The sequence below is a fragment of the Saccostrea echinata genome, unplaced genomic scaffold, assembly GCF_033153115.1.
Source record: "Saccostrea echinata isolate AGI-Se365-2 ecotype Australia unplaced genomic scaffold, CSIRO_AGI_Sech_v1 ptg000010l, whole genome shotgun sequence".
Taxonomy (NCBI): Eukaryota; Metazoa; Mollusca; class Bivalvia; order Ostreida; family Ostreidae; genus Saccostrea; species Saccostrea echinata.
The window spans coordinates 12,996,710-13,022,905 of NW_026889759.1; the positions used below are offsets into that span (position 1 = coordinate 12,996,710).

General features: G+C 33.0%; 2 protein-coding genes across 2 annotated transcripts in view; one reads left to right on the top strand and one right to left on the bottom strand.

Annotated features, from left to right (window-relative positions):
* The window catches only part of LOC133184415 (coiled-coil and C2 domain-containing protein 2A-like), a 42,190-nt gene extending 17,478 nt beyond the window's left edge, over positions 1-24,712 (top strand). Inside the window, exons 7-40 of the mRNA XM_061319485.1 lie at positions 2,020-2,127; positions 5,351-5,434; positions 10,055-10,228; positions 10,610-10,637; positions 10,743-10,877; positions 11,421-11,563; positions 11,815-12,147; positions 12,343-12,399; positions 12,784-12,851; positions 12,996-13,136; positions 13,303-13,459; positions 14,176-14,286; positions 14,466-14,665; positions 15,089-15,181; positions 15,586-15,670; positions 15,924-16,077; positions 16,299-16,446; positions 16,777-16,915; positions 16,990-17,199; positions 17,333-17,425; positions 17,540-17,631; positions 18,081-18,239; positions 19,996-20,056; positions 20,234-20,343; positions 20,515-20,611; positions 20,797-20,895; positions 20,998-21,162; positions 21,357-21,557; positions 22,110-22,199; positions 22,508-22,604; positions 23,022-23,173; positions 23,268-23,390; positions 23,747-23,907; positions 24,227-24,712. Of these exons, the coding sequence (XP_061175469.1) occupies positions 2,020-2,127; positions 5,351-5,434; positions 10,055-10,228; positions 10,610-10,637; positions 10,743-10,877; positions 11,421-11,563; positions 11,815-12,147; positions 12,343-12,399; positions 12,784-12,851; positions 12,996-13,136; positions 13,303-13,459; positions 14,176-14,286; positions 14,466-14,665; positions 15,089-15,181; positions 15,586-15,670; positions 15,924-16,077; positions 16,299-16,446; positions 16,777-16,915; positions 16,990-17,199; positions 17,333-17,425; positions 17,540-17,631; positions 18,081-18,239; positions 19,996-20,056; positions 20,234-20,343; positions 20,515-20,611; positions 20,797-20,895; positions 20,998-21,162; positions 21,357-21,557; positions 22,110-22,199; positions 22,508-22,604; positions 23,022-23,173; positions 23,268-23,390; positions 23,747-23,907; positions 24,227-24,491 (4,533 nt within the window). The 3' untranslated portion in view covers positions 24,492-24,712. The remainder of the gene's footprint in view (positions 1-2,019; positions 2,128-5,350; positions 5,435-10,054; positions 10,229-10,609; positions 10,638-10,742; positions 10,878-11,420; positions 11,564-11,814; positions 12,148-12,342; positions 12,400-12,783; positions 12,852-12,995; positions 13,137-13,302; positions 13,460-14,175; positions 14,287-14,465; positions 14,666-15,088; positions 15,182-15,585; positions 15,671-15,923; positions 16,078-16,298; positions 16,447-16,776; positions 16,916-16,989; positions 17,200-17,332; positions 17,426-17,539; positions 17,632-18,080; positions 18,240-19,995; positions 20,057-20,233; positions 20,344-20,514; positions 20,612-20,796; positions 20,896-20,997; positions 21,163-21,356; positions 21,558-22,109; positions 22,200-22,507; positions 22,605-23,021; positions 23,174-23,267; positions 23,391-23,746; positions 23,908-24,226) is intronic.
* The window catches only part of LOC133184428 (phospholipid phosphatase 1-like), a 181,299-nt gene that overhangs the window by 137,119 nt on the left and 17,984 nt on the right, over positions 1-26,196 (bottom strand). The gene's annotated exons all lie outside the window — the stretch shown is intronic.

Here is a 26,196-nt window from a genome sequence, read left to right on the forward strand (position 1 = left end):
CAGTTAACGTTTGCAGCAAAGCAAACAAGTAGCAATGACTGTTTTTGAAAGTTGAAGGCCTGATGTCTTAAATGCATGATAAACATGTTTGGTAAATCAACTGTTATATATGTTACTATGGAAACAAAGTATTCAAAAGTAATAATTTTGTTCATTTAATTTTAAAAAGTCATACCCATAAGAATTAAAAACAAGTATAGATTGAAATGCAAACAAATAATAGACAAAAGATCCTTGTAACATAAACCAAGGACAAGATATGATATTTATTATAGGTTGGCAATGGTTGCCATGGTTTTAATACCACGAAGGGATTTTAAATTTACACTCTTGGTGTTTCAATCTTATCCTATCTTTTTAAAGAGCATATTTCTATATAACTTATGATCAATTTTTAAAGACGTTGGTGTGACCCTAATTTTCACTTTTCAAAAAAATTCTAATTCAGTTCTTTAAATAGAGCATTGCTATGGAAATTAGCCGAAAAAATATGCATAAAAATCTGAAAAATATTCTGTTTCCTTGGATACGTACCTTTGTATGTAGATTCCCAAAACTTTTATGATTGATATATATGAACAACTAACCTGACTTTCAATTTTGACTACCACCCAATCTCTAACTGGATGCAAAAAGCTGGTACATAGGGTTTAATATTAATGTGAAATTAACAAAATTGAACATTTTCACTTCTTGGTAACCATAGCAACAGTGTTGTATTTTTCAACAAACTTTAGCAATATATGATATTCAACTTTAGTTCTACAAGATAAGTACTATTCAAGGTGAGTCAAATAATATGTTTCCTGATTAAAAGGTAAGTAAATTCCTAAGGCAGTAAAAAATATCACTTTTAACAACTGGACATTGTTTCCATGGTTACACTGCCAAGTAGCAATTTATCCCAATTTTTCTTATGTTGTGGGTGTTGCAAGGTCCTAAGGATGTATATGTGCCAGTCATGAAGTTTATTGTTTTTCCTCAAGATAGTAGCATTAACCCAATCTTAGCAACAGATTTTGCATGGTTACACTGTGTTACCATGGCAACCATGAAAGTTATTTTTAGAATAATATTGCCAAAACCTAATTACTTAAGGTCAAATATTTTTATTGTTTTTCTTAGGTTGTTCATTGAGTTTGATCATGTAATACCTATCATTAGTGAATACTGAGCATTTTTCAGCATCTAAAATGTATTCCAAATGTACCCATTGTTACCACTTACTTAGAGATAAATTCAAAATAGTTTCTTTATAGCATAAGTGGCAACAAGGTGTCATGTTTTTGTGAGAATGGTTTGTTTGTTTTTCTTAGTCTTTATTAAGGCTTAATAAAGATTCAAAGTAGCTGAAAATCTCAATTTTTCCAACTTTTCTTGCTGTTACCATGGCAACCAAGACACATAGCAATGAAATTTTATTTGATATATGTTTCTGGTGTCAAGTTGTAATAATGGGCAAAGTTTCTTCAAAATCGGTGACCATGTGTGGCAAAGAAGTTTAATCACTATTAAATGTTTGACATGCTTGTCTTTCATACATTTGACATGCATTAATGTTTAATATTAGACATGCTTTTATTTTATTTTACAACTAGCTTTAGAATGTAGTTCATGATTATTGGCATAATAGCTCATGAACAAGCTTTTTTTTTCCTTTATAAGTGTTTACACTCTTTATTTCACTTGATTTTTGTCAATGGAAAACTTATTTGCAGCCCCTCATCCCCAAATATACCCCGGTAACTGCAGTGTTAATTAAATGGCATTTGGGTATTAAAATACACTAAACTAGTTAAAAACTGCCATTGGAAGATTTCAGCAAAAGAAATACATCTAAAAAGATAATATTGTTAAATTTGATTTATGATCAAATGTAATGGTATTAAAACAAAGGTTTTAAATAATTTTAGACATTGTTTTCTGATGTAATGATGTGTTTAAAATGGATTGATGATATTAAGTGTCATACATGTAGGTTTTGGCTAAATTTGAAAAATGTGAATGGAAATATTTTAGGAAGAGGCAGCTGCCAAGGCTGAAGAAGAAGTAAAAGAAGAGGAGAAGAAGGAGAGACAACTCAAGCGTGACAAGGACAAGAAGAAGACCCGCTTTGATCAGCCTGAGGTAAATTAAATATCACTATCCATTTGGGAAGCCTGAGATGAAATTAGACAAGTCACTCACTCTTATATGATTCTCTTTCATTTATGTTGCTTCATATATTTGATGTCAGTACATCACTGGAAAAAAGGTATTTGTGTATGTGTTTATATTACTCAAAGGTGCAGCAAAGGTTTTGAAATATCACATTGCCTAATGATTGGCAATCCCACCGAAAGAAATTTACAAATGTCAGTCATATATCAATGCAAAGTTGGGTTGATTTATGTAAATCTTGTGTACAAATTGAATTGTGCAGTAGTGTAGAGGAAATGATTCAGAAAATATCATAGATCATTCCTCTAATATGAATTGTCATTCCGAAAATTTAATGCTGGAGTTCCATGTTTAGGAAAGCTTTGTCAGTGATAATTGTCTAAGAGGTTCAGATAGGATATTTTTGATCTAATAAGAACAGAAGTTTTTAATGACTCAGATTTTGATTTGCAGAACAGAGATTTTTCAAATAATTGGAAGTTCATTATACATAATAAAGTAATTACCGATGCAAGAGAAATGAAAGAATAATTCATTTTTTCTTAAATAGTAATGCATTCTTAATGGTGCAAATGCTGATGTTCTCTAAAGACACCATTATACTGAACAATGCACATTCTATGATTTGCTCTCATTCCAAATCTCTTCCATGATGAACTTGTAATTAGGTATTATTTTCATCTCAAAAAAAATTATATTTTTAGCCTATTAAAGATCTAATGATTTTTTTCAGTCCAATCAGATTCTGGGCACTTAAGATTATGTAAATTAAGTTAAAATTACCACCAGACAGTAAAACCTTTGATATAAAGCTTCCATAAATTTAAATTTTTTGAAAGCTTGTAAAGAGAAAAACACACACACTTGATGTACGATTTTTTGGAATATTTTGAGAATAAATATGTAATGAATTTGAAGATGTCGGTAAACTAGTAACTGTCAAGTTGAGACACAGAATTCTTGTCAATTTCACACCAGTACAAAACATTGATTCATCCTCATTTGCATATTCATTTTCTTTTTTTTTTTTCAAAGTCTTTGATGTATTTATTGATGTACATATTCATAAGACATTTACGAGGCATATGATATTTTTGTTAGCCCAATTCTACGACCTTAAATAATTTAACGTGTTTCTTCCTTTCATGGTGGCACTCTCTTGCAGAAAAGGTTACAAAGGATGAGATCGTGTTAGAAATGCAGGGTCTAACCTCACCATTCTTTTGAGTAATATTTCTGTCACTCTGCACTATGAAGTATTTTGTTATTTAATACTCGTTTGTCAATGCTTTACAGAAACATGGTCAGGCAAGGAAATTTAATGAGGTAAAATGGCTCCTCCAGGGGTGTGGGCTGAAGTTATGACTTGGTTCCCTTTGTTATATGATTTACTGTGGGGTTGTTAAATGCATGATTATTAGGCAAATGAGTCGGGAGAGGGAAGATTGCACAGTGTGCGGCATGCAACACCAAAGCACAAAAATACACACAAATTAGGAAACTTGATTTCTTGGGTATTATGTAGCCAACACACAACTCCTTCCTCTATTAAGAAGAAATAGGATATCTTTAAAAAGGAGGGTTATGTTGCCAGTACATAAATTTTATTTTGATGTAAACTTACACAATATTAGAAGTGAACTTTCTGATATGAAATAAGATATCCTTTCAAATATGAATGCAAAATGGAGCATTATGATATCCAGTACACTTGATCACCCTTCTAAATTGTATAATAGATAGTTGTGTTTAAATTGATGATAATTCATCTGTCTGAAATTCGATTTTAGCATACATCCCCACCTAGTAACAGATTAACTGCTACTACCAGTTCTCTGTGGGGAGGGTTGGAGCTTATACTCTGGAACTCTGAAATTTGAAGCAAGGAGTCTCAGACTCTGATAACGTCTTTTATTTTTTCAACTGCCCTAGTATTTCTCTTTAATGACAGTTTGAGTGGAGTGGAGAGCTGCACTTTAAAGGGAGATTTAGTGCAGTAAACCCAAAACATAATTCTGTCATGGAAAGAAACATTTAAAATTGGCTTTTTGTAATTAACCTTATGAAAATTTGACATCAGCGTCTCTAGAGTAATCTGATGTATTGGCAAGATTGTCAGATTTACAGTAAAATAATGCATTTAAACTTACAATAATTGTCATTTAAATACAAAGACAGATTTGAAGTTATTATAAGTGTGAAAATATAAATCAGTAATGTGTCTAGATACTAATTATAAAACGAATGAATAGTTATCACTTTTTTTTCAGTCTCTTGTAGATTAAGAGTGTTTAATTTTTGTTGTTACCAGTCACGATTCCATGTTTTCTGAACTTCATTGTCAAATGCATCTTCGTATGTTTGATGACATTTTGTCAAACGCTAATTAATCAGACTACATAAACTCATGGTTCTTGACATATTTTACATATGTCCTCTAAGTCTGCTAGTAAATAAGGTCAGAGGGGGCACATTTCCTCATTCCCTTAATTTTTATCATAACAAGACCACAAAATATTTTGTCTTGGTTTATTGTGATGGGCTTTTTGGAGTCAAGGAAGAAAAGCAGCCAAGGAAAAGAAGAATTATAAACAAAAACAAGAGAAAATTAAATAAAATTGCTATTAACATCAGTTTGAAGGTTAATTATTTCCTGTTTTTAAGTACATTTTCATTTTCTGAGAGAAATAAAGTAATTTTTGAAAATGAATTTGAAAGAAAAAAATAAAATGTTACATTACAGTGATGAATTATAAATGATCACTGATGCACATAGAGGAATGCATGAAGTCTGTATGTGCACTTTTAAAAGTAGAGGAAATGGCTTGAAAATCACAAATTGCTTGCATTGAATAACAAAGACATCATTGGCCAAAGTCTGCATGCTTTTTATGTTCTAAGGAAGATGGTACCTAGAATCATTGCAAATATATATTTATATGTAATATGCAAATGAAGTTCCAGTTACACTGACTTGTATATGTTAATGTAGATGGGTTTGAGAATTTTTTTGTAGACATATATGCATGCACACATACATATATGATCTTAAAAATCAAAATAATTTCTCCAATACTTTCTTTTTTTTAACATATTACATGTGGTAGTTTATAAATTCTGGTGACCAAATTTTAGACTTTGCAGAGATTTTCATTTTATGTTTCAATCACAGACATTGTGTACTTGACAGGTTGATGAAGCTGAACTAGAGGAAAAAACTCGGGCTTTCCGATCCAGACTGAAGAAGGCAGGCAAACAGCCTCTGGAGGAAAAGGTACAGAAAGGATTGGATTCATTATCATACATTACAATAAGGAGTATGAGGAAATATTTATTTCTGTCCATCTGGAGTAGATTTTCAAAACACTGGTTAGTATGAACCAGTGGTTAAGGATCCTCCACACACCCCCAGCTTATGTTCTCATATTACTGAGCATTACATATAAAAAACATATCAACCTTTAAAAACTTGCCAAGAATTGAAATATAATTTATACTGATTTTTTTTTAATTTTAAGATTTTTCACCACCAAGTTTTGATAAGTAGCACAGCAAATTTTGTTTTTTCCTGGCATATATTATGAAGCTCAGAAAACAACCACAAAAACTTAATTTTATTAGTCAACATATTTTTTAAAGAAATTAATAAAAATTATAAAAAAAAAGAAATATAACTCATTTTATCTAAAATACATGGAGAAAAAAATTAGGGAAGACTCCCAGTAGTATAGAAGAAACATTAATGAATATAATTACAGAAAGAAATTTAATTTTAATCAAATTTATTGATTTAGAAAAAATACAGTCAAACCTTGTTATATCGAACTCATTGGGACCGAAAAAAAACTTCGAGATATCTGAGGATTCGAGATAACCAGGGTAAAATACTTAAAGAATAAGGAGTTGGGACTTCAAAATCACTTTGAGATATCCATGGTATTCGAGATATCAGTGTTCGAGATAGCGAAGTTCAATTGTATTTTCAAAATCTTTGGTATCAAAGTTCCTTTTTAGAGTTATCTTTCCTGTTACCCAGGACTCAAAAACTGGTAAGTTTCCGCATACATTGTCATACTCAAGTTTCTCATTATTAGCAACTGAACTGGACAGATATTTATGAGCAAAACTAGAAATGCACTCTATTTATCAGTATTTTATAAACACACAGTGAGATAGGTATTATTGAAACGCACAAATCAGTGTGCCAAAAATATAAACTTTTCACAACAGACTTTGTTGACGATATCACAATGGATTGATTAGCCTGAAAGTAGAAATAAACTTTATGTATTATCGTAGATATACCTGTTATTTACAAATTATTATGCTACAAAAACTCAAAGATCTGCTGTTCTTTATTGAACATATCTACACCTTTTTCTTTCGGTCACACCATGTCATCATCATGCCATGTGTTCATTGATTATGAATAGGGTGTCACTCTCAGTTTACTGCATATTTTTCCTTTGACAAAAATTTCATCTCTACAGCATTAATAAGACTCTCTTATTAATGCACAAAATCAGCGCACAAACTATATAAAACCGGAAGTAAACTATTTTTTTCTTGATATGCATCACAAGTCATGGGGTGTGGAGGACCCTTAAATCTTAGTGTCAACTTTAACCAGTGACTTGAGCAACCCAGTCCTGTCTATACTTCTGGTAAAAAGTTGTTTATAACTAGATGGCAGCCTCAATCACAAGTCATCTGAAGGTCAAGGTCACAGCAGTGGGATTGTTCTTAGTTTTTGTCTTTACAAGACAGAGGTATTAAAGATATTCCAGAAGTGTTACTTTTGACTAAAGGGTGTGTCATCACATTCAGTCTATTAAGTCATATGGCCAATATCAATGGCACCAAGGTTCTAGGTCTGAACAGGACTTCGCTGACTCAGAGATGGTAGAAATTCCATTAACAATGTTATACAGACAAAGATCATTATATGAGAGCATAGAGATCAAATTTGGACAGTTTTGATTTAATGAAATATTTCTTATTCAATTTCAGTTGTCTTCATTATAAATGCATGAACAGTTATATAACAGATATACATATATAATTTAATTTTGTTTGTATTCTAGCCTCTGATTGGTTAATATCCAAAAAGGAACACAAATTATTTCTGTATAACCTGGTTTGGTATGGGGACACCCCCCCCCCCTTTAAAGTACCTTTAACTTCAAACAATAATTCGATCTTACCACATGTAAACAACAAGGCTGCCAGGCCTATGTATCAGTTTTTACCTCCCCTTGCTTCCCATCACTTCTGTTACTTCCGTTACTATGGTTGTATTATTGAGCGGCAAATTTGAACTAATAAAAAGCAACGAAATTTTACGCCCATAGTTATTCAATGATTTTAAAATTAAATTATAAGGAATGACTCTAATTCTTGGCCAAATTATTCGAGTATAACCTGGTTTGGGTCAGTTAACGCTGTTTTATAATCCGCTTCGCGGATTATAAAGCGTAAACTGACCCAAACCAGGTTATACTCGAATAATTTGGCCAAGAATTAGAGTCATTCCTAAAAATAAGTACATGGTAAGAAGATGGGGAATTGGGGAAATCATGCTTGTTAAATATATTATAAAGCAAAATCTACTAGTCCTGCAATATATTACAATTAAATTGCAAGTATTGTTGTAAATGAACATCAAATGAGAATTTTTGAAAGTTTTTTTTAAATGATCTGGATGAATATTTATGGAATGCTATACAAATGAATTTATAAGACATTCTTTTAATTATGTTGTCAAGATTTTATTAATTTTTTATGTAATTTGCTAATTTAGAGCAGCCAAAATTTTTACAGGTACAAAAAGAGATTGAAGTCTAAAATATACCACATTTTTATAATCAAACTTTGACTTGTTGCAAATTTGAAATGGAAAGGGAAATGCAGCACTGGTTGTATTAGAAATTGATTCTTTGACCTGCAAAAAATAACATGAGAATAAGTAATTTGGTGTTAAGAGTCCTTGTCAAGTGCAAGTCGGCTTCTATATCAAGTTTACCTTTGAATTTTAATCTGTAATGTGTATTGAAGAACTTTGATCCAATTTCATGTCATTGGAATTATTATAGTACAAGTAACCTTGGGAAATATTTTTCTGTCCCTGGACCAAGGGAAAAAAACTACATTTTTCAAACATGTTCAATTAGATTTATTTTTCATTATTTTTATTTATTCATTTTTATATGTTAGATAAACATGACAGAATATTGACCTTATCCAGTAAGTGCCAGAATTAATTTTAGATCCAAACACATGTATCAAATTATTAGAATCTATAAAATAAAAAAACCCAAATAGATTCTATTTACAACCTTAGATACAAACCTGCATGAATTAAACATTGACATTGCTGACATGATCCAAACCACGAATTTAAAGAAGGATTCCAAAATGTTTACCACTTCATTCATTTAAAAAAGAAATAATATGACATTAATGAATAAATATGTGTACGAACATCAATTTTGTGGAGTTGAATATTTCAGAGAAATTGTTAAGATTCTATTGCTTAGAAACTGTCAAGAAAGTTTTTGATGTTAAAATATCAAAAATCATTTTGTCATTTCTACGAATTATTCAGCACAATTGATTAAGGAAGGGTGTGTTATAAAGCTTTATTTATATGACAAATATATCGGCTTATTTCCTAGTGACACTAAACGGTGATAATTTTGTTCAAATTCTCCTTTTTTTAAAAAAAAAAAATGTGGTTTTTCTTGGAATAACAGTATTGATATCGGCACTTAACATTGTGAAAAATTTGGAATTTACAAAGAAATAAATATTTAGCATCATAATATTTTTAAATTTTATAAGGATTTTAACTGGGTATAAAAGCAAATAAAGAGATATAATATGGATTGTAAAATTGTTTTTGACGTTCAAAATAAATAATGTTAATTCAGTGAGATCTTTGACAAACAGTAGCTGCACAAATGGCTAAAATTAATCATCTTTTCATTATTAAATTTTTTGGCTTATATCTTGATGTTTGACATGATACCATATAACAAGGAACTATAATGAAGACACAATTTTTTTTGTACTTTCTTAAATACATACTCATTTGGGCATTAGTTTTACATATTAATGGCCAGATGGAGAAACAAAAGTACAAATGTTGTTGACATTGACAGTGATTTACTTGTCCATAGATGCATTATACCATCATTATGACTAGTGAAGGTGGGATTAAAATAACCAAGGACTTGATTAAAAACTGTCCTCTCTCTCTCTCTCTCTCTCTCTCTCTCTCTCTCTCTCTCTCTGCATATAAATGGGGATATGTTCATTTAATTGTACAAGAATTCATGATTCCATTTCTGAGTAGTTTTGTTTCATGACAGTTACGAATGGATTTACACAGCAAGGTAACAGAGACATGTCTTCTGTCCTCTGTATTTCTATAAATCTCCCCTACACAATATCAGAACCACAGCAGCAGTTTATAGCAGCTTCCCTATCTATTTGCACATCTTTACACAATTGTTCATCAGTCACTGAAATCCCATGTTGTTCTTGTTGTAATGCAAGTTTTAATCATGTATAAAAACAAAGAAATGATCTACCATTTCATGTTCTGCCTGAACTTTCACATTTCTTCTACATTGTGAGACTGCTTTCTTGACTTGCAAAATTGAATGAATTAAAAGCTTTGATCTTCACACAAGGCATTTGAAGTACACAGCCCCTGTACATTAATGTCTTTTTGTAATGAGTTTTACTTTTAATCTTTAACATTTAATACATTTTGATTAAATGCACATGTTAGCAGAAAACTTTAATCTATAAAAAAAAATTCACATCTGTTTAAATGATATATATTATTCTTGTATCAGATTTTGATTATAATGCCTAATTCCTTCTGTAGGGTGTTTTTATGCCAACATCAGAGGAAGCTTTCGATTTTTTCACACATGACTTTGAACCAGAACCTGAGGAGCCAAAAGTTAAAGAGGAGGAGGAGGAGGAGGAAAAGCCTGAAGCTGAGGAGGAGAAAGAGGAGGGTGAGGAGGAAGCAGGACCTAGTGAGGAGGGGGAGGAGGTGAGGGGCTCTGTGTGTGTCAAATAATCAAGCTAATGATATTGTAGGTGTACTTTTTATGTGTACAAAATTCAGAACATTTTGGGATCATACAGTACTGTATGTGTACTTATGTGCACAAAATTTAGGGCATTTTTGTGTCAAGACCTAATCAGCAGAATTATGAAATATCATTTTCAAATGTTACTTTCATCGTTAATATGTTAACTCATAATTGGGTGGTGACCTTTAAGGAGAGCATTATAGACAAAGCATAAGGTGCTTGTATATATGAATCCTGTTGAAAAACAAATGTGAAATACAAATACACTAATTCAGAAGAAAAGATTGTTGATAATCAGTAGTTCGTCATTTTATATTTAATACTATTTTAAGGACAAGAAGAAGAAGAAAAAGGAGAAGGAAGAAGGTAAGGATTTATGTGTTCAGATGAGAAAGAAAGGTCACAAGCACAAATTGTAGAACTCTGTTGGAGAGAATATCATTTAACAGATGTTATGGTGGTGTTTTATAGATGAGGCGTATTTACTTGAGGATGTGGATGAGGAAGGGTACGGATATTACGCAATCAGGAAAACCGAGTATGATGATTCTCCAGAGACAGCCAAAAAGGAGGCAGAAAAACTCTTCTATCCTTCCGTTACTCCAGGTCAATGTTTTTCTATTCTATTATGCAGCTAAAAAAGGAAACATGTTTTATTCATCTGGAAGTTTGATGAAATGTAACCTATTTATTCATCTGGAAGGTCTGGTCAGGTCAAGAATTAAAACCACCGTTCTTGTCAGACTGTACCAAATTTTGTCATAACTTGTTAAACCAGGATTGTCAAATGTAGGACACTGTTTTGTTTTCTTCAAATGATGAGTTTCATATAAGTAAAGGCAAAAAAGAACTTGAGAAATCTAATCTGGCTGCCAAAATATTAAAAGATATTTTTAAAATATTGTTTGAATGTACAAAATGTTAATATTTTTTTCAGTTTAATTATTTCAAGCTCATTCCAGCTCGAGCTAAATGTAAATACCTGTAATGTAAATAATGTAAATAATTAACATGATACATGTAATAAAAATAAACTAAAAACTGTTTTCATACAAGAAGACTTTTACAGCATGAATCAGCACAAAAAAAAATTGTTCTGTAAATGAACGTTTTATGTTATGTGTAATTTTAACACTCCTTTATAAACAGTGACGGCTGAGGACAAATCCAAGATTTTGCATGACCAGCAGCCTCGGTTTCTAGAGGAGGAGGGGTTCTACGTAGGAACGAGGCCAAAAATATCAGGCTGGAATGTCAACAAGATGGAGAACAGACTGATCAAAGAACTCCATGTAATTATTTAATTTCAATTTATATATTGATTCTTACTGATGTAGGCCTTCATTGTTTTTTTTTGGTTTTTTTTGTTTTTTTTTTTACAAATTATATATTTATTATGGATTGTTTTCAAGGGATATAAATCAGAAATTTTTCATTGTTAATATCTAGTGATTTTTACCACTAGAGACCATATTTTTTTATTCTATTAATAACAAGATGTGTATTTACCTTGATGCTTCATCAAATATTTTTTTTTTTTAAGAAAGAAGATTGGTTTGGGGAGGATGGTAGGATGATTGTTCTGCCAAACCCCCTCCGCCCCACCCCCTCTCGGCCGGCTGTACCCGAGGAACAAGAACCTGAGTTGGAGACTCAGTACAGAAAGGCCATCATGCATGAGTATGACAACCGCTACATTGATGGCTCCCTGGATAATGCAGGATTTTACCAGCTGGATGTGGACATTAATTCTCTGACTTTCTCTCATCACCACCTGTTCAGCAGGGAGCATGTGTTGGCAAGAAGATTGACAGAATTGTATGAGGAATATTTGGACAGGCAGAAGAAAAATATGGCAGAGTATCTAACAGAGAAGGTAAGTACATGTAATTCCTGCAGAACAGTTTACAAGAAACAAAATTAGAGTAAAATGTAAATGAATGAACCACAAGTTTAAATGTACAAACAAAAGGAAATGAAGGTGTTATAAACATATTATTAATTTTTTATTAACTTGGGTAAGAGTTCTTTGGCATACAACAATAGCTTATTTATTCCCTTTTCTTTTTAGCTGAAAGCATTAAAATTGTCTGCAGTTCATTTAAGAGACCACATGACTTCTCACAAGGTTTGTAAAACTTTTTATAAGACAGGAATAAAAGTGTTATGGAGGGTAATTTTTTTAGGATAATTAAATAAACTTTTTGATGTTTAAACTTTAAAATGTGTATACAGTTTAGCAAAAAGGTAACATTTTCAAGGAAATCACTGAGGAAAATTAATAAACCCTTGTTGGTATTGGAGTTTTCAGTTAAAGTATACCAATCAAATGCATTAATCTTCAGCACAATTTGGATACAGGGTTTTCCCTTTAAATCACCTTTTTGCTCACATGGTCATGAATATTTCTTTTTAATGAAATAATCAACAAAGTGAGATGCAACGTCTGATAAATGTGTACATGTGGTTTTCGATCACATCGAAAGTCTGAACAACTTTGTTTTTCTTGCAGTCAGAACATGACTATGCAGATCGCTCAAACTTTGAGAGGAGACTCCAAGATTACAAAGATGAAATCAGGTAAATTGATAAAGCATTAAATAATGTAAAATGATTTTCTGTGATTTTTTTTAATTGAATAAATCAAGATATGTCATTTTGGAGAGTTCATTTTTTGTGTACATGTACATGTACTATATGAAGTAAAGATGTTTTACTTTCCAGACGAGCAAGAAACTTGAGGGATAAAGAGGAAAGGACAGATCGTCTGCTTCTAAAAGCCATTATAAAAACGTGGAAAGAAATCAAACAACAGAGAGAGAAGCAGAAGTATGTTAACACCCCTGTTAAGCTTCAGGTCATCACGTAAGTATCAAGTTCAGTGAAGAAGACTTCTAATAGAAGAAATTAATTCAGTCGTAAAATCTAATTAAAAAATCAGCATCAGAACATAGATCTGAAATTTGTGGTATGATTTTGATTATTTAAAAAATGAGACAAACATGAGGATTTTTTGATTGAATGATGACAGAGAGGACACAAACAAAGAAAAGGACACGACCCAGTGGAAGCTGGAGATTGAGGATGAGCTGGAGGAGGTGGAGGAAGAGGCTATGGAGATTTATAAGAAGAAGATGGCAGAATACGAGGAAGCAGTGAAGAAGCAGGCAGAGCAGAGGAAAGCCAAGGTACCTACAGCTAAGTTACTGCACACTATACTAGATATCTCCACACATTCTAAAACAGACAATACGTTCTGAAAGCAGACACAATACACTCGAAACGGATATCACTTACTGTAACAAGACACCACACCAAATATCCCACACACACCATAGGCAGAATACATATTCTGCATATAGACACCACAAACTGTAAGCAATAGTAGCAGAATATAAGCAGACACCACATACTAAAGCAGACACCTGCACACTGTAAGGAAATGCCACACATGTAAACAGAACACCACATGTACACTCTGACCAAAGTTAGAGAGAAACACTGAGTGGATCATATATGCTCTTAAATATTTACATGAAATTACAGTTTGCTATTCTTGAATTTTAAAATCTTGTAGAACTAGACACAAACATTAAATTCCTGGTAGATCAGTGACAAAAGATGAGTAACTCTACATATCCCGTGTCTGATTTTGAAGGAAAAAATGTTTTGTGTAAATGGAATAAAATGTTCTGTATGAAGATTATTTCAATATGTACTTGAATTGGATGTACAGTTAAACTTGCTTAAAGTACATGTATTTGATTATGAGGAATTCTTACATTTAGGAGATAGTTTTGAATTACATGTATATATGTATAATAACTGTAAAAAAAAATTGGCATAATTAACTTAGTTATGAGAAACACTTAGGTTAAGAAATTGATTGGTTTGTATTTTGTAGGAAGAGGCTCGAGTTAGGATACACAAGCGAGGTCGTAAACAATCTAAAGGCTCAAAAGGCTCCATGGGATCCAAAGCTTCACGACTTAGTGCTGAAAATGAACCTAATCCGGTATATGGTTTGAAACTTCCATCGATATGTCATCATTTCAGTTTGTGCAAAATGTTCCTTTAGATGGCTTTACTGAGGAAGTGTCACCCACTTCATTGCTTTTAGGATGTGAGCTAAATTGTGTAAGAGTAAAAAGTGCATGAGTTTTCGTGCAGAAAAGATCTGTTTTCTCTTTCCAGGAGGAAGAAGCTAAGGATCAGGAGATATTAAATGAACCTGAGATTGAGCTCCCAGACAAACCGGACGAATTCAACAGAGAACAGGCCAGGAAAGAAATCATTGCCAAAGTTAAGGAAATCAGGAGGAGGCCAGGGGAACCCAAAATGTACCCCGAGGTGACTAGTACCCAGTCAATCACAGAGGCCAGTAAATGTCCAAGGTAAGGCACAGACTCATCACAATAAAATTACTTAGACTAGTAAATGTCCGGTAAATACAATCCACAAACTCACAGAGGTCAGTTCAGGTCTTAAGTAAGGCAGTCTACCAATCACTTAGGTCAGTTCATGTCTAAAGTAAGGCACCCTGCCAATCAAAGTGGTCAATAAATATCCAAAGTAAGGCAACACACAATCTCAGAGGCCAGTTGTCCTTGGAAAGGCAGCAAGCCAATCACAGAGACACTAAATGTCCAAAGTAAGGCACAAAAACTCTGTAGAGAGGGCAGTAAATAATGATTCTGTAGTTTATATTTGTTGGAATTCTTTCAGAAATTTCCATTAGCTATATGTATATTGAATCAGAAATAAGGCTAAAGTGAAAATGCATCGTTTTGACCACTCATGACATCTTATCATTACAGAGCAGAGCAGCAAAGGCGAGAAGATGTCAGTAAATGTAAAATGTTCCTCAAGGTTTTATTCAACAACAAAGAAGTATCAAGGACTACGGCAAAGTATGTTTGCACATTTTCTTTTACCGGTAAACGATGTTTGTGTAACGTTACAGTCACCCCCATGAATATATTTCCAAATAGTGCTATTATTGGTGAAACAATAAAGTTGCAAAGTGTCATCTGCTCATTCTCTACCATTTTTCTGTGATTACAGTTTTTATTTTGGTCCATACTTGCCAACCTCCAACATGTGAAAATCTGGTCATGACCAGATTTGGAGAGTAAAAAATCTGGTCATAACGTGTAACGACATTCACTACATATTGACCATGATTAAATTATATATATATAAAAGCATTTGTGTATTGAGGATTATTTTATTAAAAAGAAACTTTAAATTACAATTGCAAAATTTGAATATATATATAATTATGCATTTTGCATTGAGAATTTTGTTTTTCTAGACCATTGACACAGGAATTCAAACTAAATTTTGGTCAGATATTCAACTTGAAAATAGTGCAGTGGCCTGAAAGTATCACATATCAGGTAAAGAATATTAAGTTCTGGGTTTTTTTTTTATCTCCCACATATTAATGTTCATACATTTTTTGTAAGACAAAAAAAAAGTTTTAGTCTGCAGAACGTTCATGTAAATCACAAAATCTTGTGTTTTAATTCCATTAAATGTTCTACCTAGAATAAACACATGTACAACGTACATAGAAAGAGATGTTCCATATCAGATAAGTTACATACTGTAATTAATGTTTGGTTCTTAATATCTTTTTATTCTATCAAGGTATATGAGAGCTATGGCTTTGGAGGAGAGATGCTTTGTGAGATAAACTCTAGTATTCCAGACGCTTCTGTTACCTCCCAGAGTGTTCAGCTAGAGAACTTAGACTTCAGCAGTGATCACAAAGTCAGCCATGGACATGAAGGCGTGGGTAGTGGTACGTATACAAAAACAGTTGTGTAATTAATTTTTCAAGTAAAAGCTTTGTCATCTCCATCATTTTACTGTTTTGTTGCTGCACATCAAAAAAGGGTAAAAAGAAAATCATGTACACTTGTATATATACATATAGTTCTCAATTAAGTCGATCAACAAAAAAGCTTCATGAATTACTCTGAAGTTTACACAAGTCTAAATCTAAGGTTTTCCTGTTCACAGGTGTACCTTTTACCTCTGGAGCTAAAAAAGAACTGACAGAGATTCTGTACACCACGGGAGAGCTGAGGAGCTCTGTGGCATGGGCCGTCAATGAGCAGGGGCAGCCCCTGGTACCACCAAGTTCACAGGAACAAAGCAACTTGTTCTAGTAAGTGTCAGGGGCAGTATATGTGTTTTTCATTATCCAGTGGAAAAGCAGTAAATAATGGAGAGAAAAAAACAAAAGAATCAGGTCAAACAAGCTTGCGTCAGTAAAAATTCCATGAATTCAAAATAGAGTGATTAATGAAAAATCATGGAAATCCAAATACATGTACTTTGTACAAGGTTATTTTACAGGATTCAAATTTGCACTTTCTTTGTAAATTATAGGATTTTATTTTAAATGTCATTAAATTTTAATGATTGGCACTTATTAAAAAAAGTATAACATAATATAAAAGTTTTTTTCAAAAAAATTAATCAATCTGTTTTATAGTGCTATGAGGAAGATGGACCCAGTCTCAGCTATTGGAGCCTCCGGAATAGTGGACATCCAGAAACTGGCTAAATGGTTTGAAGAATCCAGACTTGATCCAAATGATCCAGCTAATGCTGATCTTGTATACATGCTTAAGGTACACTTTTTCAAATTCATGCCCCTTTTTAATATCATATCGAGGAGAAAAATATCATTTCAGTTTTATTTTAGCCTAAGGGAGGTGACCCAACCCTGCTTGCACCAAAAGACTACTTTCGTTTGGAACAAATGCAAGAAGAGTTTAATTTCTGTGAAGATGAGGCTATTGAGGAAAGTAAACGATTTAAACTTATCCATCTCAGAGACAGCGAAGTGACAGAGTTCAAGAATTATAAAATGGTGCCACTTCTCGATAGAGATATTCCCAGGGATACATTCACAGTAAGAAAAAAAAAAACTGAAGTTATTCTCCTCCCACTTGTGGGGAAAAATTGTAAAATTCTGTAGACTCCTGAATGTCAATGTGCAATACATGTAACCCAGTAATGTTTCTTAATGAAAATTAATCTTCTAGGAGTATGAGAAGAAGAAAAGGGAGGAAGAAAAATACAAGGAGGATAAAGATATTGAAACTCATAGGGCAGCAGTGTCAAAGTTCATGCAGAGGGTAAGTTACCGTAATTCATATAATAGCTTGGAGACAGATTTGTTGTACACCATCAGGCTAAGACAAATGACATGGTTAAAAATGAGAATGATCCTGGTGAATTGAATGTTTTAGGTAAGGGAGCAGGTGATCAGAAGGTTCCGTCTGCTGGCCCATCAGAGACGTCTGGATGATGTCATCAATGAGGAGGCGGTGCCAAATATAGCGTATGTCATCTTCATTTTTTCATGTTAGCTTGGTCAAACCTCTAAAAATTGTCATGCCTAACACTGGGCATATTATCACTCTTTAATGAGCCTATATGCTTAGAACAAAAATCTTCTCAATTCTAAAAGTGATAGCACAGGAGCGGAAATGGCTTTTAAGAAAAATATTTCTCTGATTAAACAGTTACAGAGTACAGTAAAACACACTTATAGCAAACATGATTATGATGAATTGGCGCTTACAGCAAAGTGATTTTCATTCGTCGTGACTTTGAAACATATTATAAACCTGTAATAAAGTAAAATCGTTTGTCCCTGGCAATTTGTTGTAAGTGCATTTTTGTAGTTCCTTAGTTATACACGTAGAAGCTAATCATGGTGTTGGCTGTTAGCATGTTTTGCTATTTTTGAGTGACAATGATCTTATTTTGTTTGTGATGTTTTTATAGTTTGCTTGGTACAAGTGTACTCAAACTGACGGAGAGAAGAAGACCACTGCGAGTGGAACGAAAGGAAAGGAAAAAAGTAGTCCCCCAAACCATCGAAAATGTCAAGATCCTCGTCAACATCAATCGAGCTGTGTATGTCCCAAGGAGAGTCACAACCAGGTAAAATAAGGGAAATTCTTAAATAATGTTTTAAAAGTGCACAGGACATTTTAGTGGAATTTCTAAAGATGTAAATGGACATTTTAGTGGGAACTTTAGTAGACATTTTAGCAGAAGAATTGATTACATGTAAAAATTCAAAGGACATTTTAACAGAATTTTTTCAAAGATAATTTTAGTTCTTTCTGAACAATCAATGTAAAGTTGGAATAAAATGTCAATGCCTATTTTAAATCTTTTTAAATCTATTTGAAAAAAGTATCCTATAAATCTTCTGCTAAATGTCAACAAATTTTCTGCTTAAACATCCATTTTTTTCCCCCACCAAAACATTCCATCAATCTGCTTAAACGTCCAACACTGATTTTAATGTAAGATTTCTACATGTACTATTCCCTTGTCCAAACTATTCCCTTGTCCAAATATATATCTTTGTCTAGTTGTGTATTAAATCTGATATTAATACCATTTCCTTTGTTTCCTATACATATTGTTAATTATGACATCATTAATAAAAACAGAAAAATCCTCAAATTTATTTTATTTTCTTCCCATGTAATATCTAATTTTTCTGATATTTTTAACTTGATATCCTACCTTTTTTTTATATATATATATTTTTGATGATATTATAAGATTTAATAAATGTTTACTTTTGTTTCTTCCTTCAGACATTCTGGGTATACTTTAGCTAACTGCTTTGAGTTTTATAATATTAAATTAGGCTAGTATAGTATGGTTTCATGGCTTGTTTTTCATTAAATTGTACGTAATTCAACATTTAGTTAGTCTTAAAGAAATGGTTATTGCTTGCATTGAAAGTGTGGATGAAACTCATTCCAACTAAATTAATCAAAATTTAAAAGCAGGACAATCACAAGGCTTTTCAGTTCACTTTACTTCTGCAAGTTAGGAGCAGAAGAATCAATAGGACTAATTATGGCTTAGCTTTTCTCGAAAAGATTTTTCTTTTACACTTTGGTTACCTGTTGTGGCCCCACCCTACTTCTTGGGGGTTATGATTGGAACAAATTTGAATCTACACTACCTGAAGATGCTTCATATCAATATGATTAATCATGCCTCTGCTATCCTTGAGAAGAGGATTTTTTAACGATTTTTTTCTATTATTCCTATGTCAAACTTTGATTGCCTATTGTGGTCCAACCCTACTCCTGGGGGATCAAGATTTGAACAAAACTGAATCTGCAATACCTGAGGATGCTTCTATAATAATATGACTAATCATGGCTTTGTTGTTCTTGAAAAGAAGATTTACAAAGAATTGCACTCATAATTGTCTGTTAATTGTTTTAAAATATTTCATTGACAAAAGAGTGTCATGGTGGTGACTTACATTAAAAAAATAAGTAAATAAAAGATAAATGTCAGATTTTAGATCTTTTTGATATACACTATGAATATAAACCTAGGTGTATAGACTGATTTTTTTTCTTTTCAAACATTAAGTCACAGAAAATATGACAATTTCTCCTCAGGATTTCATTACATGCTTATTTAGTACATATACGTATATTGTAGATAGTGAATGCTGTATAGGAAAATCATATGCTCAAAAGTATTCAGTGCTTCAATAACTGTCCATCATATGTAGTTACAGAACTGCATCTATGAAATAAATTTAGTTAGCAGAAATTTATATTTCCTCATGAATTCTTCTTTTGTTCAACTTTTGATATACATGTATGTTTTCTGTATAAATATTACTTATGATAACTGTTCAATTGTATTGCAGTCAGGGTGGAGCTATGACAGCTCGGGAGCCTGATAAGGGAGTTAAGAACATTATAGGAGAGGTCAGTACAATCAACTCAAAGACAACAGATATACATTGGAACATTTCTCTGGGGTTTTGCTATTATTTAATTCTTGAATCATAATTTTGTGTTATGATTATGATCTATTACTTGTACCTTTTTCTTCAATACTGTGCAAACATGTTCATGTTGTACATGTATAACATAATTTTACAGACCCAGGTGCAGCCTTTTATTGAAGTCATGTTCCAAGATGTATTCCTCCAGACTGAGATTGCAGATGGTCCAAATCCAAGCTTTAATGAAGAACTGGAGATGCCATTTAAGTAAGAAAAACAGAATTTTATGAAAAAGCACATGGGTTTGATTGACTTTTTTTTCACCTGTATACTTTGCAGTATCAAATGACAAAACATTAAGAATTTAGCTTTTAAAAGAAAACTTCTTTGTTTGGTGTTAATAATAAGGTGAAGGGTGACTATGAATCTTTGTTTCAGGGCACCAAACGATGACTACACACCAGGAAATCTGCAGACTGTGACAGATAACATCTACCTTAATCTGTTTGATCAAGTGTTAATAGATATACAGGAGGTAAAAATGATATCAAAAGAAAAAACTAATGTTAAGATATAAAATGAAATTAGTTATACTTTGTTTTAAAGATCCATGCATTGCTGGTATCGTATGTAGATTGTCAGTATGAGTACTTTTGTGACTGTGTAGTGAGATATTTAACTATGGTGAATCATGTATTGGTCCTTTAAATTTGTATGTAGGATGACCGGCAGAGAGGCACCACTGTACATCAGAGGATAGAGAAGAAATGGCTGGGAGGGCTGACCATTCCATTCTCTACTGTCTACTTCAATGGAAAGGTAAAAAAAGGACCATTATTATTTGAAATCATGTATGAAGTTATATTCTATTGCATTGCCAAAAAAAGAGGATCCCTCATAATCTGATTTCTATCCTTGCAGATTGAGGGCACTTTTAAGCTGAACAAGCCCCCCATTTTGTTGGGGTACACACAGGGGCCTGATGAGGATGTAGGGCCATCCAACTCCCATGAGGACAATACTTATGTCAGTATATTTTTGACGATAGAACCCCCTCTACAACCTCCTGAACCAATGAGAGAAAGGGTAAGCCTGTTCATGGATATTGTTAAAGATGTGCCATTAATTCAGTGCTGTGTAAGCTTTGAGTTAGAATATTGTCTTTTAAATTGCCTATTTCAAAGTAACTTATTTTCTCTTACCTTTATAATATCAGTACATGATGCTGGTACTCTTAGAGTTATGGTTCTTTTAACACCATTTTAAAATATTTTGTGTAGTTTGCGACAACAGAAGATGAGAAACTGCTGCAATATGCTGAAAACTGGGAAAAAACACTAAATGCCAAGTTCAAGGACAGAGAATACAAAACAACTGTCATAGATGTCAATGGTAAAACTGTGTTTGTCACTCGATACTTCAAAGCCCTGGAGCCCCCACCAGAGATATTTGAAAACCAAGATACAGAGGTTAAGAAAATGGTAAGAAAGATGATATTGAATATTTCTATTAACTTATCAAAGGTAAATTTTAGCTTAGCTCAGCCTGTGCCTCAAGAAAATTATTCAGATCAAAGTTTGCTTAGCATCTTTCTAGCTGTACATCTGTGAATCTGTCCTTGTCCACTTTTCCAGTGAAATATTGAACAGAAATTTGTGAAATCTAATTTTAAGGTTTTTTTTATTGCTATTTCCTGAACACTGTAATGTCAGTAGTCAGTATTAATGATTTTATATCTAGGGTAACATTTGACTATGTTTTGTATTTATAGGAGATAGTTGCCCGTTATGTGTCTATGATTTTGACTATGTTTTGTATCTATAGGAGATAGTTGCCCGTTATGTGTCTATGATTTTGATTATGTTTTGTATCTATAGGAGATAGTTGCCCATTATGTGTGTATGATTTGGACTATATTTTGTATTACAGGAGATAGTTGCCCATTATGTGTCTATGATTTTGACTATGTTTTGTATTATAGAAGATAGTTGCCCGTTATGTGTCTATGATTTTGACTATGTTTTGTATTATAGGAGATCGTTGCCCGTTATGTGTCTATGATCCCGTCCGTGTCTGACAGTGTGGTGTTTCCAGGACTCTGTGACATCTGGAGCACATGTGATGTAAGTCAATAAATATTTACAATAGGCCTGTACCAAAGAAAGTAATGTGTTACATGTATATACCCTTTAAGTTGGTTTCCAAGGTTAATAGACTATGGTCAGGAGCAGGTGTCCTGTAACTCCCAATACTTACAAGTCATGTCTCGTCCAAGCTGTATTGCAGTGTCCAGTTTATGTAAGAATCGTAAGCACTGGAGAAATATAGGATTTGAGCATGCATGTCAGATGTCACAGGACATGTTACATTAATGTACATGTAATTGACTATAGAGGTTTTAATAGTTTTCCACATTTTCTTTGCCTTCCAGCAATTCCTTCAGATGATGGCTGGAGATGAGGAAGAGCATGCAGTCTTACTGGCCAACTACTTTATGTATATGAAGAAGACAACTTGGCTTATCATTGGTAAACTTCTCCTTACATACCTTTCATTATGATATGTGGAAGAAAAAAAAAAGATATTACAATTGAAAATACAGTCAAACCTCTTCCTGAACTTGATGGGACCAAGAAAACCCTTCAAGAAAACCAAAAATTTAAGATACTGACTTTTCAAGATAAACAAAGATTTAAGATATTGAAATACTGCGGCTAAAATACATAAAGAAAAAATGATTGGGACTTCCAGTCAGATTCTACATATCCATGGTAATCGAGATATCGATGTTGAAAACCTGAAAATTCAACTGTATATACCCAGTGTACTTGTTCTTTACTTGTACAAATTATTGACTATATGTAAAATTTCTGTAATTGATGGCCAATGCTGGTAATGAGATGACCTTTCTAAGTACATGTAATAATTTCTTATTCCTTATTTAGGAAAAGGTATCCCTGAGGGCCCCACAGCATATGTAATGACAGAGCAGGAAAGTGATTATTGGATCTGGAATGCTGGGACTGGCGAACATTTCAGTTACCATGACAGCTACTGTCCTCTACAGTCCATAAGCTGCTTGATCAATGCAGAAAATGTAGGTCAACAGATTTCAAGTATTGAAGGAAAATTTGTTTTATGATTAATTGGGCTACAGATTAAGTAATACTGTATTTGAATATTTGTTTTAGATATGGGGAAATGTTCAACAATATGAAAAACCTGCGCAGATGAACTTTGACCTTTCCCAAGGTTCCTCTTGGAGGCCATTTTTCTCTCGCAGTTTTCCGAACACAGGCATTGCAAGCTACCAGGTGATTATTCCTGTTACAATTCATATGGACAGTTTTCACAAGATAAACTCAGATTTCTATACTGAAGGGTTGCATTATTTCATATATTGACAGGCTAAAACAATTGTGCAAATGAACAAATTTCTATCAAAACTTTGCTACCTTGCTGCTTTATTGGACAAGGGACCCATGGGCCTTCATGGTCATCTAAGCAATATGAAGGACCTTATCTTATGGCACATCTCTATGGCCTTTTTTTTTATATATGATTTTCTGTAAAACTTTCATGTGTCCTTTTCAGCCATGATTGGAACAATTTGAACAAATCTTGAGTTCAAAGTGTACTGGTAATGTTTAAATGAAAACTTTCTTTTCAGCCCGAGAGACTGTACTATAAACCCACTAACAGGAATGCAGTTCTTGACCTTCAAGAGAAAATTGAAATGCTACTGAAAAACAAGATAATGGAGTGGAGGAGTAGGCTAATTACCCGCTGGAACCGACACTGTACCCAGATCATGAGAAAACTCCTCCCTTTGTAAGAATTCTTATTCAGTAATATTCATCTCTTTATCTTTTTGTTTTGTTTTGTTTTTGAAAGGGGGCAGCTTATATAGAAATGAAGATCTTTAGTTTTCAATTAATGAGAGGATTTAATAAAAAATGATTTGGAATAAATTTATGCCCCAATGGACATTGCCTAGTTCTATAATCCACATAGCAAAGAAGAAAGGGGATATGTTTTGTCTTTACTCTGAATTTATGATGTACCAGAATTTTCTCTAAAAGTAAAAGTTTTATGGTGTAATTCCTCCATTTTATAGCAAGAAATCATTTGAAATATTTTCTTGCCACAGTTTGGAGAATAATCTTGGCCGTAACCCAGGTGAGCAACACCTATCGGAGTTAGAATACACATTCTCCTCCTACAAAGTGTCTGGCTTCCCCATCAACATGCCTTACAGTGAGATCACATCTATTGTGGATGCTGTGTTCTCCACTCGAGTTCATGCTCACGAGACCAGTGATGTGGAATTTGCCCTGGCAGTTTACATTCACCCCTACCCTAATGATGTGTTATCTGTGTGGGTCTACGTGGCCTCACTGATTAGAAATCGATGATTGAACCTTTAAAACAGCTGTTTTTGAATGACAAGGAGATATTAGGATTTGTTATCAGACTGTGATATAAAGATTTATAGTGCATTTTATTTAATCATGAGAGAAAGTGTATTTTAGTGAGTAATTTAATTGTTAATGTATGTTTCATATCCGTCCAGTGATATTTGTTTAAGATCATGAATAAATGTGATAAATTCATGAATAAATAGAAGCGATATTTGGCCTTGTCTTTGTTCTCAAGTTCTTCCTGTGTGTTTAAATAGAGAAGGAAACAATTATTTAAGTCGTAGGATTGCTGAGATTACAAGGACTTTGTGCAAGTGCAATTCGGTTCTCATTTTCAAACAGAGCTCTTTTTAGCTCACCTGAACCATAGATTGTCCAATTCATAGCCCCAAGATTCAGAGTTGAGAAAGCAGTTCAAGGAAAACATCTTAATAAGACTTTAGTGGCTGAAATTGAAATGAGAGGAAACTCGAGCGGTGTGTATTTCAGTTTATCTAAAGCATTCACAGGCCTTTGAGGTCTAAAGCAAAAAAAAAAATCCCCATACTATAGTTATTAAAAAGTAAAGGGATTTTTTTATCAATGAAGAGAAAGGTTTAAAACGTCAGTGCATGTGAAAGCACTGCTGTTACCGGAGAAGGAACAGAATATGTTTTACACAAGAATATGTACGGAAAATAACTAGTTTTTTCCCCTCAGTATCAGTACAAGTCATCAGTTTTCTTAATTTGTATCCCTCTTGGCAAGCCTAGTGTCTTTAATTAATTCAATTGCTAAGCACTACATGTAATAATGTTAAAGATCTTTGATTTGTCTTTTCCGTAATTTTTGTTTTCATGACCACAGATAATATGCGACTACCTGTATTTAAATACTTTTTGTTTTAATCCCAGTTGTTACGTTTGGTTGGGTGGTTGGTTGTTATTTTTGTTTTGTTGTTTGGGGGGGGGGGGGTCTTGAAGTTTACCACCCCTTATGTAAAGTTGCAATGGCTGTCTATTCTTACAAGATCAGAGCAAGAACTCATCCGTGGTCTTTTCAGCAGTTTCAGAAATTTTAAATCAGAGAACCAATTGTCAATTTATCAAATCTATTCGACTTGCACCGAAATGTTAATATTTTAGGATTAAACAAAATTTTGACAGACCCTATTTAAACTTTTTTTTTAACGTATAGTGCTTGGTCTTTTAAGGGTGTTTTACATTTTAAAAACTATTCCTTGTTAAAACTCTTCTTCCGCCTCCCTGTGGTCAACAGGAGGCAATAAATATTACCTGGCTTACGGAAGAACTTCCTTTTTAAAAAAAACGCGGAAAAGCAGTTATGTTTTGACGTGGAAAAGCAGAATTTTTTTCGGGGTAGCAGTATATGGATTCGCGGAAAACCACAAACGAGCAACAAGAAATAATTTTTGGAATTGGTAGCAAAAAAAGCTCGTGCATTTGAAAACACATCACGTGCCAACATTGAACCATACAAATTTTGTACTCGTATTTTTTTTTAAGAAAATATTTAAAACCAAATTTCCTTGTTGAAACGCGTTTTCAAATAATGACTCGAGTGAGCGGTGTTTATCATTGGCATGTTATATATTGCCATCCTTATAGATTTTTCATTACGGGTCAATACTTTTTATTTGTTGCAAGAATTTGGTTTATTAACGATTTTTACAACTGTCTGTTGCCTTTGCAAGGATGGC